The 14530-nt window shown below is 45.3% G+C and overlaps 1 protein-coding gene across 1 annotated transcript in view; it reads left to right on the forward strand.

The window, feature by feature from the left end:
- Positions 1-14530, forward strand: part of LOC131127832 (neurogenic locus notch homolog protein 1-like) — an 82813-nt gene that overhangs the window by 57460 nt on the left and 10823 nt on the right. The window contains exons 11-26 of the mRNA XM_058070108.1: positions 1117-1230; positions 2837-3070; positions 3145-3255; positions 5386-5578; positions 7168-7313; positions 7396-7509; positions 8171-8290; positions 9869-10021; positions 10838-11066; positions 11196-11397; positions 11491-11644; positions 11721-11905; positions 13072-13204; positions 13359-13616; positions 13738-13850; positions 13955-14529. Of these exons, the coding sequence (XP_057926091.1) occupies positions 1117-1230; positions 2837-3070; positions 3145-3255; positions 5386-5578; positions 7168-7313; positions 7396-7509; positions 8171-8290; positions 9869-10021; positions 10838-11066; positions 11196-11397; positions 11491-11644; positions 11721-11905; positions 13072-13204; positions 13359-13616; positions 13738-13850; positions 13955-14529 (3034 nt within the window). The remainder of the gene's footprint in view (positions 1-1116; positions 1231-2836; positions 3071-3144; positions 3256-5385; positions 5579-7167; positions 7314-7395; positions 7510-8170; positions 8291-9868; positions 10022-10837; positions 11067-11195; positions 11398-11490; positions 11645-11720; positions 11906-13071; positions 13205-13358; positions 13617-13737; positions 13851-13954; position 14530) is intronic.

The raw sequence follows: 14530 nt of genomic DNA on the forward strand, positions 1-14530 counted from the left end.
CACCAACTATATGTGGTTTCCTAAGTTTTTATTATTTGCTGTTTTATTATTATAATATTTATTTATTTCTGATTGATTGATTCTTGATTTGTTTATTTATTTTTCATCTTATTTTGTGCAGAAAAAAAATTAAGATATTTGAGAACAGTGGAATGTTTTATCAGAGCTTTTATTGTAGAAAATCGGAACCAAAGCACTGAAAACGTTTGTATATTTTTCTGTTTTAAATAAATGCGTTTTTTTTTTTTTTTTTTGAAAACCTGATGCGGCCCAGTCTCACCCAGACCCGAGCTCCAGTGCCCCCCAAGTAAATTGAGTTTGAGACCCCTGCCCTAAATCATCTGGAATAGACCCTCATAAGGACATTGAGGTTATGTTGGGGGTTTTAGCAGAAGCCCACTTCTTGACGTCCTTGCCAGATTTGCCTGTACTGATTCTGTTTCATTAGCTTGAAACCACCTGTGTGTCCCCATCCATAAGAAGCACTTTATCTCTTCATCAGATAACATCTTACTCGTCTTTGGATTGTACCATCATGGGACAAAAGAGGGGAGAAAAAAAGGTGGAAGGGGAAACATCTGAGATGAGAGTAGCCCGGGACTGCAGAGAAAGAGAGGGCCTGCTGTTAGATTTTTTTAATCAAAAGGAGGTTTCAATAGTAGAGGGTGAAAGGCCAAGCTGGAGAATGCACATTGTGATGGAAAGGTTTTTTTTTGAAGGGGGTGGTGGGGGCAGCATCCCAGCAGCAGTTTGGCCTTGCGTTCGGCAGACAGGCCTTCCTTTGTCTGGCCGTCTTGATCAGGAGGCTGTGCAACTTTCACTCTCTTCTTACACCCCGGCCCCCCCACAAATGACCCCCTCCTCTCTCTCTCTCGCTCTCTCTCTCTCTCCCCCAAAACCCTTGTTGAATGGTGTTGAATGGAAAGAACTCGTAGGGTTGGAGTGGTTGTTAATTAACATGCAGGTTTCTGATTCAGGATTACGAGTAAGAGCAGTTGGATATGGTGACAAAACAGGAGCCATGTCTTTGTGTGCGCACACACACACACACACACACACACACTCTTTAACGCACCCATGCACACAATTACACCCTCTTGTTGTTCTTCTTCCCAGGCTTCAGCGGCCACCTTTGCCAGATAGACATTGATGAGTGTGCCAGCACGCCGTGCAAGAATGGCGCCAAGTGCACAGACGGGCCAAATAAGTACAACTGCGAGTGCACGGACGGTAAGCTAACGCCATAATCACGGCTCGGTAGTACCGCAGTTTTAAAGTCACGCTTCGGTTGGTTTTGGGCCACAGTGAGGGAAACAAATGTAATGCTTAGCTTATGAGTAAACAGCTTTAATGATCATAATATATTAAAATTCAAATGATATGTAGTCATTACCTTACATTACATTAGCTTAACAATGCATGTCTTCAGCCATGGCATGCCCGACATGAAAGAGTGAAAAAAGGCTCTCCTCCCATTCCATGTGGAAGTGGTAAGTTTGGGGTTGTAAACTAACTTGAGGCTAACTGGTTAGATCGCTAGCGTGTTAGGTCACTAGCTTGCTAAATTGGTAGCTATACCGGCCTTGAGTCCCTGCAGCATAAGAATTGTGATGTAAACAATGGATACGAGTGTAAAGGTGAATATATGTGTGTTAGTTCATGTCTACATGGCTCTAATAATGTTAAAAAGTAGATTTGGAATATCCAATGCTGGCTGATATTTTTTGTGGCTAATATCCGATATCTAATATTATCACATACTACAGTATTAATTGTCCCTGTACCCTAGAAAGCGCCCATGAATGATACGGGAAAAGGCCCAAATGATACTGTGTCAAAGCCCAGGGCAGTGATACTGATAAAATATAGAGTTTAACCATGTCCAGTATCAGCCCCCGTAGCTGTCCACTCAGAGCGCGCTGCTCTGGTATCGTGCCCGTGAAACAACCAATCAGAGAACAGCGCACGAGCGTGAACACGGTTGACACTCCCGGCAAAAGACAAATCAGGAAAATAGCAAACAGAATATTAGAAATGGAACGTTTTATCACCATTAATGAGGAGGACACTCTTGAAATGATCGAAAAAACTAAAAATGCAAATACAAGTCGGAAAACCAAGGGCGACCTCAAGCTTTTTTCTGAATGGCTCATCAACTGCAAGAAAGAACGAAGACTGGTAGAAAGTATTCCCCCGCCTGAGTTAGACAAATACGTGTCTATGTTTATTTTATCAATCAGAAAAGAAAATGGGGATGAATATGAGCCTGATATAATACATGTAATAAACTGAAAATTTTCTGGAAACAAAATGGTCTTTTGATTAACTAGTACGTGATAATAAGCTCATGATTAAATAGTATGTGATAATAAGATCATCACATCAGGCCAGTATCACATCGTGCCAGTATCAGCCCGAGACCAAAGGTGAGACTGGCACTTGGGGGCATGATACCTGGCCTGATACCAGACAAACCATGTGATAACCTATAATTATCAGATCGGTGCACCCCTATTCACAATGTTTCTTTTTAGGCCATATTTTATTTTGACTAAATGTAACTTCCTTATTGACAGCAGTGCAGCATTAATAGTTGCAGCTTGGAGCCCCGTTCTCCATTTCTACTGAACAATGGTGGCACTCTGCTTTCGTCTTATCCACTTGTCCGATTACGTATTTCACAAGCAAGCCCAAGTATCCCAAACAGGGACAGTTAAGAAGATTTTCAAGCTCTGGCTGTGTTTGTTTTTTGAGTAGACTTATGGCGTAACATGGCGTTACACCCCAAGAAACTACAGATTTGTGACACCCTATTAAAATGAATCATTTTTGTCAGGCTACACCGGGAGGCACTGCGAGACGGACATCAACGAATGTTACTCGGATCCATGCCACTATGGCTCCTGCATTGACGGCCTGGCCTCCTTCAGCTGCCACTGCCACCCCGGTTACACTGGCCGACTGTGCGAGACCAACATCAACGAGTGTCTGAGCCAACCGTGCAGAAACGGCGGCGTCTGCCAGGACAGAGAAAACGCTTACATCTGCAACTGCCCCAAGGGGACCACAGGCAAGCGGATCAAACAGGTTTTTTGGAAGTGCTAACCTTTCTTTCATGGTGACTGAATGTGTTGTTTCTGCCAGGAATCAACTGTGAAATCAACACTGATGACTGCAAGAGCAACCCATGTGACTATGGGACCTGCATTGACAAGATCAATGGCTATGAGTGTGCCTGCAAGGCCGGCTACACTGGTAAGAAACTTCTATGTGTTTAATATAAGGCCCGGGTTAAACCTGTTATTTGGCAGGGGATGTGGATCAGGCTCTGCAAGGTTTAACAAAAGCTGGGAAGCAGTTTTTTGGCAGCTGAAGTCTCTCTTGCATGCTTTTAGAGAAGAGGTTCCAAATAATAATGGGAAAAAAATTGTACATTGTACAATGCTCTACATTAAAAACAAAAATGACTTGCCCATGGGGAATCCTTAAGGTGAGAACTACTTGCCCGAACTTGTCCCATATAAAACGAAAAGACTGCCATAATGATATCTAATTTCTTGTGTTTGTTTTCCTACATAGATCCTCATAGATAATTCATCAGATAATAGTACTGATGTATTTAATTTGGAGGAATGTCTGAAAAATAGTGGAGATGTATGTTAACATGGTCGTTGTCGTAGTAAGCAGTGATATTTATAAGTTGTGCACCACAATGGAACATTATTGAATAGACACATTTGTGTACTAGTAAAGTGTTTTTAATCCAGAAAAAAATGCTCAATGGTCAAACAATAATTTGTGAAGCAAAGGTGAGAAAAATACACAGAGAAATGGAAGCGCTAGATTTTGTAGCTTGTGCAAAATCAGCACTTGGTATTGGATCTAATCGGTAGATCATGACGTTGCATGGAAATCTGGATTGTCAAGAGACTTCTTGGCACTTTGACTTGATAAATAAAAGTACATTCATGATTGAATAAACATTGTGCTTATTAAATAATAAATGATTGTGCAAAATCAGCACTTGGTATTGGATGTAATTGGTGGTGTTTCATTGTGACCAAAAATTGTCACAGCAATGTGATTCACTCACATGTGCCATCATTTGATTTGCTGCCGCTAATAAAATACTTGTTTAGGAGGCACTGGTTCATCACTTTTTGCTGTTTTCCTTCACAAGTTGTTGAAGAATTAGACGATGTTGGCAGGGACGCCATGATGTTTTCGTAGTCAAACGATCTCTGATTGGTTGATCGCGAACAAGAACGGGTGTGGGTAAAACGCGGACTGTGGTCTAAATAAACGATTCTGATTGGTCCATTTCAAGATTTGCAAGGATTGGTTTGCAAATTACCACCAGAATTACACAGTCCATGTTTTACCAACACCCAACAAGAACCGCTTTTTTAAAAAAAAACTCTTCGTAATATGGCATGCCAAAGTGCACTTGCCCGACGGGAATATCACTGATTGGATTTACTTGCCCCAATTTTGTTTTAATTTGCCCCGGGCCATCGGTACATCGTTATTGTCGAGCCCTGGTGTACGCATGTTCGGAAGCTGGAATGTCACATTGACTCATTTCCGGACTATTTCCCGGTATATAAGCTGCACCCACTAAATTTAAATAGCAGAAGGGATGCTCTGACCACCGATCAATAAAAAATCGGCATAGGTCAATCAAAGCCCGGCAACACCGATCACGATATCTGATCACCTGTGCAAGCCCACAGCGAGCCTTTGGTGCTATGTAGTGTCTTGACCAAACTAACTGTCTTTGGCAGTGTCTTCCTCCCACTTCCTTCAAAACAAAAACATTCACGTCTGCTGTGGGAAACCCAACTCATGAAAAATACCTCTTCCACGATGAGTTGAAAGTGTGATTTTTAAGCCAGGTTGTTTGGGTATCTCAGTTGATCTGATGACAAAAAAGACGCAGTGTTAGGGAACCAAGGTATGGAGGGAGGAGACCGACAGATGGTAAGCTAGCCGACTAGTGAGCACACTCCTCTGAGGCTCGAGCCGGGTCCATTTTCCCGCTCCACCCTGTCCCCAACCTGCTGCTGTTCGGACATGCAAGCTTCCCGACTTGCACAAAGAGAACACACACATACAGTCTGTGGCGCACACCGTCTCTGGGGATTTGAGTCGAAGAAAAGATTCACTGAAAGATTCCTGAAAGTTGAGCTTTTAAAAGCTTTGGAAGTCCCTTCCTGGAATTAAAGCTAAAAGGCTTCCTTTTATGTCATGCGTGGCACCGGCCTGAACGGTACGGCCACTTCAAGTCGCCGACAATAGGAGCCGAAATTGTAAACTACCTGTTGAAGATGAAAGAAGGTAACAAAAATCACAATAGGAATAATGCACGCTCTTCTTTCCCTGTAGGCACCATGTGCAACATCAACATTGACGAGTGTGCCGTCAGCCCGTGCCACAATGGCGGCACCTGCATTGACGGCATCAACAGCTTCACCTGCGTTTGTCCCGAGGGTTACCATGACCCCACCTGCTTCTCGCAGGTCAACGAGTGCCTCAGCAACCCCTGCATCCACGGTCACTGCGAGGACAAGGTCAACGGGTGAGGCCACACCCACTGAGGAACTTTATTGTCGACTTCTCCATGTTGTACTGAGCAGCCGGGCTGATATGCACACGTATTGGTTAAAGTGTTCCCATATAGGCGCCGACAAAAAAAAATTGATATTTAATATTGTGAACGGGCGGCACGGCGGACAAGTGGTTAGCGCGCAGACCTCACAGCTAGGAGACCAGGGTTCAATTCCACCCTCGGCCATCTCTGTGTGGAGTTTGCATGTTCTCCCCGTGCATGCGTGGGTTTTCTCTGAGTACTCCGGTTTCCTCCCACATTCCAAAAACATGCTAGGTTAATTCGACTCCATTGTGACTCCAAATTGTCCATAGGTATGAATGTGAGTGTGAATGGTTGTTTGTCTATATGTGCCCTGTGATTGGCTGGCTACCAGTCCAGGGTGTACCCTGGCTCTCGCCCAAAGACAGCTGGGATAGGCTCCAGCACACCCCGCGACCCTGGTGAGGATAAGCGGTAGAAAATGAATGAATGAATGAACACTTACCACTATTATCCTAGGTGTTGGCATGCTAATGTTAGTATTGCTAGCATGTTAACATTGTCATAGTAGCATTTTTAGTAATTTTCACCATTTTCACAAGTAGACATTTAAAGACGTAGCACTATCATGCTTGTTGTTAGCATGCTAATTTTGTCACTTAGCATGCTAACAGTAGCATTGTAGCATTTTTTATACATTTTTTATAGCTAGACACATATATAAACACTTGGCACTGTGAAGCTATGTGTTTGCATGCTAACGTTAGCATTGCTTACATTCTAAAATTAGCAATCTAAACATGTAGATAAAATACATACATACATGTAGATAAAATCCATCGGCGAACCCATGCGCATATCGGCCGATACAATTAAAGGAAAGAACGCAAATATTGGCCCGATATATCGGTCGATCCTTAGTTATGACCATCATACCTTAAGCCAGATCAGGTTTTACCATTGCAAATATTAAACTCGGTTTTCTCCCACATTCCAAAAACATGCTAGGTTAATTGGTGACTCCAAATTGTCCATAGGTATGAATGTGAGTGAGAATGGTTGTTTGTCTATATGTGCCCTGTGATTGGCTGGCGACCAGTCCAGGGTGTACCCCGCCTCTCGCCCGAAGACGGCTGGGATAGGCTCCAGCACCCCCTGCGACCCTGGTGAGGAAAAGCGGTAGAAAATGAATGAATGAATGAATATTGTGAACTTATTGGTGACTTAGCCATATTGTACTGAGGTACCTGGACAGAGACGCGTGTACCACGTTTATTTTTGCTCCATTTCCGCCTTTATAGACGTCATCACAAAAAGCCAAAGAAAAATGCACTTGTTTTGCAACTCACTGCCCTGAGTGCTGTAGTCTCATGTTATGCATGATATCGGTTTGACATCTGTGTTTTCTGGATGACTTGTTTTCCAAATTGTTCAACTTTAGGCATGTTCAAAAGTATATTATAATAATTCCTGCATACAAACCAAAAATTTAGCTTTCTTGAATGTTGTTGGAGCCTTTTTTCTTGAACATTTGCGGCAAAGGTGTCTGGTATTTTATCATGTCTTTTCCATTTCAGATACAAATGCCTGTGTGACTCCGGCTGGAGCGGCAAAAACTGCGACATCAACAACAATGAGTGCGAGTCCAACCCGTGCATGAACGGAGGCACGTGCAAGGACATGACAAGCGGATACGTTTGCACCTGCCGCATAGGCTTCACTGGTTAGTGTGTCCTACATGCACACCTACAATACCGCCGCTGTTTTTAAACGTGTGAGACATGTTATTTTTGTGTGGACCGCAGGACCAAACTGCCAAACCAACATCAACGAATGCGCCTCCAACCCCTGCCTCAACCAAGGGACCTGCATCGACGATGTGGCAGGCTACAAGTGCAACTGTATCCTGCCTTACACTGGTATGAAAATGTTATTCTACACGGGTTCTGGCATTTTTCCAGTGAAGGGCAGTTTCCTCCGCTTGTGTGCTTTGACTTATTGGCCAAACAGGAGAAAAAATGAGCCACAAATTCAACAGCTTTCCATTAAAGATCAGCAACAAGACTTCCTGAGGGCTCCATGCCTCCGAAGCTTTGACCTCCTATGATACATGCATCCCTGGAAAACATTGTCATCACATCTCACATGTTATTTGAGCAGATAGCAATGGAAAAGCGCCATTCTTGTATTTCAATTTGAGTCGTCTTTTTTTTTTCTGCTGGAACAATCCACACAGGACAAAAGTCTTCTGCCTGTACTCGGGTGGGAACAGGTCGCTTGACACATTTCCTGTTTGCCTGCTTCCCGTCTCACAGAACAGCAAATGCCCTCACAATGGCCGGAAGCTGCAGACGGCTTCCTGTACGAGGCGTGCGTTGTGGAAAAAGATAGGGAAATGTCTCCGCAGGCCACTAATAGTGACGGAACCTGGAGAAAATCCTGCGATAGCAGCGATTGAAAGATCGCTCCACTTTCTTTCGGGTTATCTCCCGAGTTCACGACGGCTTTTTGCAATGTCACACGGTTCAGGTGGAGCATACATTGTCGTCATTTGTGTTGTGATATGTTTGTGTGTTACAGGAGAGAATTGTGAAAGCGTTATGGCCCCTTGTAGCTCCAAACCTTGCAAACACGGAGCAGTGTGTCAGGAGTCTGAGGACTATCAGAGCTTTTCCTGCGTCTGCCCAGAAGGATGGCAAGGTAAACAGTGATATCAGCAAACCTCGCTATCTCAGTGGGGCCCAATGGAAAAGCCTCGGTATCATCACATGACATGTGAAATATTTTCTTTAGCACAGCAGCAAGAAGGTTGTTGGTGTGGTAACTTCCTCTCAGGGGACTTTCTTTGATGACTTTTAAGTGACACAATGTGTTGCATTCATTTCAGTAGTTTTTTTTCCAAAAATTATATAGACCAGTGTTTTTCAACCTCTTTTTTACATTGGAAAAATCTTGTGGCACACCATTAACCAAAAATGTTACAAAATGTCACCATGACCTCACACGTGCATCAATAAGTGTATCGGAGGAACAAGGTAGGTGTTGCCACACGGACCAATATTACATTGCTCTGCCAGTCTTTACACCACAGACACTCCACAGTAGCCACGTTTACATGACCAGTTTTTCTCTTTCCGAATGACCTTTCGGGAAACAATGGTATCCATAGAAAGGAATATTCCAATCTCTTGTCTACATGCGCCGTGAAAATCAACCAGAATAGTCAATAGGGCATGCGCAGTAAAACGTAAACATCAACATCACGTGATACCGACTTCCCCAAGTTTTTCTTTCACTTGTTGGAATAACTCCATATTGACAGTTTTTCGTCTGTCCAGTCTTGAAATTTAGTTTGAATCAAAAACAGACTTTGCTTAGTCCAGTGCCGATTGCTGGCCTCCATTTTTAAAAGTGAAGAACGTCTGGATCTGCGTGTTACGTCATATCTGAGCATGCGCTGAAAGAACGCACCCGGGATAAATTTAAACAGGAAAAGATCAAATTCAATCTTGCTAATATTTTATAATTAAACTCAGGACATGTTTTATATAGATATATATTTTCTTTTTTAATAAAACTGCACTTGTGAATGGCGTATAGAAGGGTTTAGATTCTGTTCCACAGATGGCGCTAATGCACACGATAGCTGCTTGCCAACCGCCAATAAACAACAGAAGAAGAAAAACACCACGAAGAAGAATGCACCCTGACAACTTTCCGTTTGAGCGGGTACAAGATACCTCAACCGGATTGGTTAAAGGAATATTCCATCCCTGTTCAATTCTTTCCTTTTGAGCAAATAAACCAAATGCAATTGGAATATTTGGGTCCATGTATACTATTGACATAATGGCTATTGACATAGATTTTGACCCTACACTAGACCCTGGCAGTTATTTACCCGGCACTGTAGGACAGTATTTCCTAACCTTTATAGAACCAAGAACAATCTTCATGATTTCTGTTGTAGGTTCATTTTGTACCTTCTGCCATCTAATAGAAGAGCGTTAAATTTTTTGTCGTTTTTGTCGTATATTTGTCGTTGGCATAGAAAGATGAACAAAGATACATTATTTATAGTCAATAAATAATCATTTAGGACCAATTATGTGAAATTGGATAATTTCCCGTGGCACACCTGATGATCTCTCACGTACACTAATGTGCTGCCGCGCAGTGGTTGGGAATCATCGTTGTGGAAGACCAATGAGAGATGTTAATCGGGTTGTTTATGGTTGTTTCCTGTTAATCAAGCGTCTTTCTCTCATGCATTATCAGGGCAAACCTGTGAAGTGGACATTAAAGAGTGTGTGAAGAATCCCTGCCGCAATGGAGCGATTTGCCAGAACACCATGGGGAGTTACCGCTGCGGCTGCAAACCCGGCTTCACCGGACGCAACTGTGAAACCGACATTGATGACTGCAAGCCCAGTAAGGCTTCTTGTCTGTATTATGTATGTACGTATGTACATTTTAGACTAAAAGAAAAACCCATTTCGCGGCACAGCGGTCGAGTGGTTAGCGCGCAGACCTCACAGCTAGGAGACCAGGGTTCAATTCCACCCTCGGCCATCTGTGTGGTGTTTGCATGTTCTCCCCGTGCATGCATGGGTTTTCTCCGGGAACTCCGGTTTCGGCAGAATCACATGACCCTGCTTTCCATGAAATGGATGGATGGATGAAATGAAGGTGTTTACATGATTTGACTCAACCAAATTTGTGTTTTGGGGCCCTGGACTTTGTGGTTTTGTGTTCCCCACCCAATGGAGGCCTGTACAAAACCTTGACCGACAGTACCAGTCAAAAGTTAGGACACAACTGTGGTTCTATATGTAAAAATTCAATGAAATATGATTTAAATACGGCGGCACGGCGGTCTAGTGGTTAGCACGCAGACCTCACAGCTAGGAGACCAGGGTTCAATTCCACCATCGGCCATCTCTGTGTGGAGTTTGTATGTTCTCCCCGTGCATGCGTGGGTTTTCTCCGGGTACTCCGGTTTCCTCCCACATTCCAAAAACATGCTAGGTTAATTGGCCACTCCAAATTGTCCATAGGTATGAATGTGAGTGTGAATGGTTGTTTGTCTATATGTGCCCTGTGATTGGCTGGCCACCAGTCCAGGGTGTACCCCGCCTCTCGCCGGAAGACAGCTGGGATAGGCTCCAGCACCCCCGCGACCCTTGTGAGGAAAAAACGGTAGAAAATGAATGAATGAATGAAAAACCCATTCCTTCTCTCCTTCAGACCCGTGCAGCAACGGGGGCCTGTGCGAGGACGAGGTTGGCGGCTTCTTGTGTACGTGCCAGCCGGGCTTTCGGGGCAACACGTGCGACGAGGACATCAACGAGTGCGAGAGCAACCCGTGCAAGAACGGCGCCAACTGCACCGACTGTGTCAACAGTTACACCTGCACCTGCCCGCCAGGCTTCAGTGGCATCCACTGTGAAAACAACACTCCTGACTGCACAGAGAGGTATGGCGGGAAGAGGTTTTCTGGTCCACTGATGCCCCCTCTGGTCAAATACTCAATTACAACATCTTCACTTATTTGACACTATTTTTACACTTTCTTTTGTCTGAATATGATCTTTTTTATCTGCAGCTCCTGTTTTAATGGTGGCACATGCGTGGACGGCATCAACACCTTCACCTGCTTGTGCCCATCCGGCTTCACCGGCAGCTACTGTCAGCACGACATCAACGAGTGCGACTCCAGGCCTTGCCTAAACGGCGGAACCTGCCAGGACAGCTACGGCACCTACAAGTGTACATGTCCTCATGGCCACACAGGACTCAACTGTCAGGTAAGTGTACTATACTGCAGTGTGTATGTGTTTTATTTCTATTTTTACTGCGTTTTTTTTTACATTGAAATTGTAAACATTTTGCTACTTCAGCATCTGGTACGCTGGTGTGACTCGTCACCCTGTAAGAATGGGGGCAGTTGCTGGCAAAGGGGTACTACCTACAGCTGCCAGTGCCAAAGCGGCTGGGCGGGGGTCTACTGTGACATACCTAGTGTCTCCTGCGAGGTTGCAGCCAAACAGAGAGGTAAAGATATTAATTTCCCCTTCATCTTCGAAAAAAACCAACTCCTGAAGTGAATCACGCCGTCCTTCTCCGGCAGGGGTTGATGTAGCCAACCTGTGTCGTAACTCGGGCCAGTGTCTGGACGCCGGAAACGTTCACCGGTGCCGCTGCCAGGCTGGTTACACGGGAAGCTACTGTGAAGAGCAAGTGGATGAATGTACTCCCAACCCGTGTCAGAACGGAGCCACGTGTACCGACTTTTTGGGAGGATATTCATGCAAGGTGAGAGAGAGCAATATGAATTATTCAATGGGAGAGTTACGAGATCTTGTGTCACGAGAGGGCAGCCAGAATGCTATCAGGCTATGAGCTATCGTCTAATTCGGAAGTGCTTTATGCACACTAATCCTCACAATCCTACCTTTACTTGGTGTCCCCAGCATCACTCGCGACGCGTAATTGGTGTTTTTTTTTCATCATTATATTTACCCATATATCACTATTATAACTGCAACAACACTATTGTACTATTTGTTTGGTATGAACGTAGTGGTATTTAAATCATTCATTCATTCATTTTCTACCGCTTTTTCCTCACGAGGGTTGCGGGGGTGCTGGAGCCTATCCCAGCTGTCTTCGGGCGAAAGGCAGGGTACACCCTGGACTGGTCGCCAGCCAATCACAGGGCACACATAGACAAACAACCATTCACACTCACACCCATGGACAATTTGGAGTCGCCAATTAACCTAGCATGTTTTTGGAGTGTGGGAGGAAACCGGAGTACCCGGAGAAAACCCACGCACGCATTGGTAAAAAATGCAAACTCCACACAGAGATGGCCGAGGGTGGAATTGAACCCTGGTCTCCTAGCTGTGAGGTCTGCGTGCTAACCACTAGACTGCCGTGCCGCCGTATTTAAATCATATTCCATTGAATTTTTACATATAGAACCAGAGTTGTGTCCTAACTTTTGATTGGTACTGTCAATCAAGGCTTAAAGTGGTTTTGTACAGGCCTCCATTGGGTGGGGAACACAAAACCACAAAGTCCAGGACCTCAAAACATTAATTTGGTTGAGCCAAATCATGTAAACTAATTCATTTCATCCATCCATCTATTTCCTGGAAAGCAGGGTCATGTGATTCTGCCGTCTATACCAGCCTCGACCAAATAATGTCAACTTTAGTTGATAAGATACTATTTTTTTTCAAACACAAGGCCGCCTTAATGAACAGGCCTATTTATAAACAGCAGCATCCACCTCCAGTTATGTTAATCTCCCCTCAATAAAGGATAGACCGGCCTTAGCAGGATGGAGGCCAGGGAGTTAATAAAAAAAAAAAAAAGCCAGGTAAACAAAATCTTTGTTTCATGTCAGCCATTGATTGAACTCTTCCCTTCTCCTCTTCTTCTTGTCTTCTTCTTCCTCCATCTTGGCGTGGCAGTGCATGCCAGGCTTCATGGGGACCAACTGCTCGGATGAGATCAATGAGTGTTTCTCCCAGCCGTGCCAGAACGGGGGCACCTGCATTGACCTGATCAATACCTACAAATGCTCCTGTCCCCGAGGAACCCAAGGTCAGCAGACCCCCCGCACACACACATCTACACATATACGTACATCCGCTCCTTGCCTCATTAATTAGGAAAATCCTCCCTGTCCTCCACTTTTCAATGACCCTCGGAAAATATTCCAAACTTTGCCCTGATTTTTCCGTACTAACCGTACTAGGTGTTAACTGCGAGATCAACATCGACGACTGCACCCCGTTCGCCGATCCCGTCACCAAAGAGCCCAAGTGTTTCAACCACGGGAAGTGTGTGGACGGGGTAGGGGGCTACCACTGCATTTGCCCCCCGGGATACGTTGGAGAGCGCTGCGAGGGGGACGTCAACGAGTGTCTTTCCAACCCGTGCGACCCGCGGGGCACACACCGATGCATCCAGCTCGCCAACAACTACCGCTGCGAGTGTCGCACAGGGTTCACAGGTACCGCATAAACGCACACGCCGGGAGTGGGAGCGTTTTCATGGCGTTTGAATTTTTATTGATTTTGTCCATATGGAAGCAAGTGTATTTATAACCTAGTGTATTTGTGATGCCACTGCAGGTCAGCGCTGTGAAGCCGTGTTCGATGGCTGTAAGGGTAGACCCTGTCGTAACGGGGGGACCTGTGCTGTCGCCAGCAACACCCCCTATGGCTTCATATGCAAATGTCCTCCTGTGAGTCTGCTCATACACGCTCACACAGCACACAAGGATAATAAAAATAATTTAAATAAATAAATAAATAATCATGTTTATTCATTCTACGTTTTTTCACAAAGGGATTTACTGGCTCCTCATGCGAATATGACGCCCAGTCTTGCGGCAGCCTCCACTGCCACAACGGGGGCACGTGCATCTCCGGCCAAAAGAGTCCCAAGTGTCTCTGCGCACCATCCTTCACGGGACCCGAGTGCCAGTACCCCACCGACAGCCCCTGCAACTCCAACCCCTGCTACAACTTCGGCACGTGCGAGAACACCTCGGAGGAACCCTACTACCACTGCGTCTGCCCCGCCAACTTCAACGGCCTCCGGTGCCACATCCTGGACTACAGCTCCCCGGGGGGGCCCGGCCACGACATCACGCCGCCGCCGGTGGAGGTGGACGACACCTGCGAGATCCCGCAGTGCGAAGAGCGCAAGCACAACCAGGTGTGTGACGTGCTGTGCAACAACCACGCCTGCGGCTGGGACAACGGCGACTGCTCGCTCAACTTCGACGACCCATGGAAGAACTGCTCGGCCTCGCTGCAGTGCTGGCGCTACTTCAACGACGGCAAGTGCGACTCACAGTGTGACAATGCCGGATGCCTCTATGATGGATTCGACTGCCAGAACCTAGAAGGACAATGCAAG

Source organism: Doryrhamphus excisus, chromosome 4, assembly GCF_030265055.1.
Source record: "Doryrhamphus excisus isolate RoL2022-K1 chromosome 4, RoL_Dexc_1.0, whole genome shotgun sequence".
Taxonomy (NCBI): Eukaryota; Metazoa; Chordata; class Actinopteri; order Syngnathiformes; family Syngnathidae; genus Doryrhamphus; species Doryrhamphus excisus.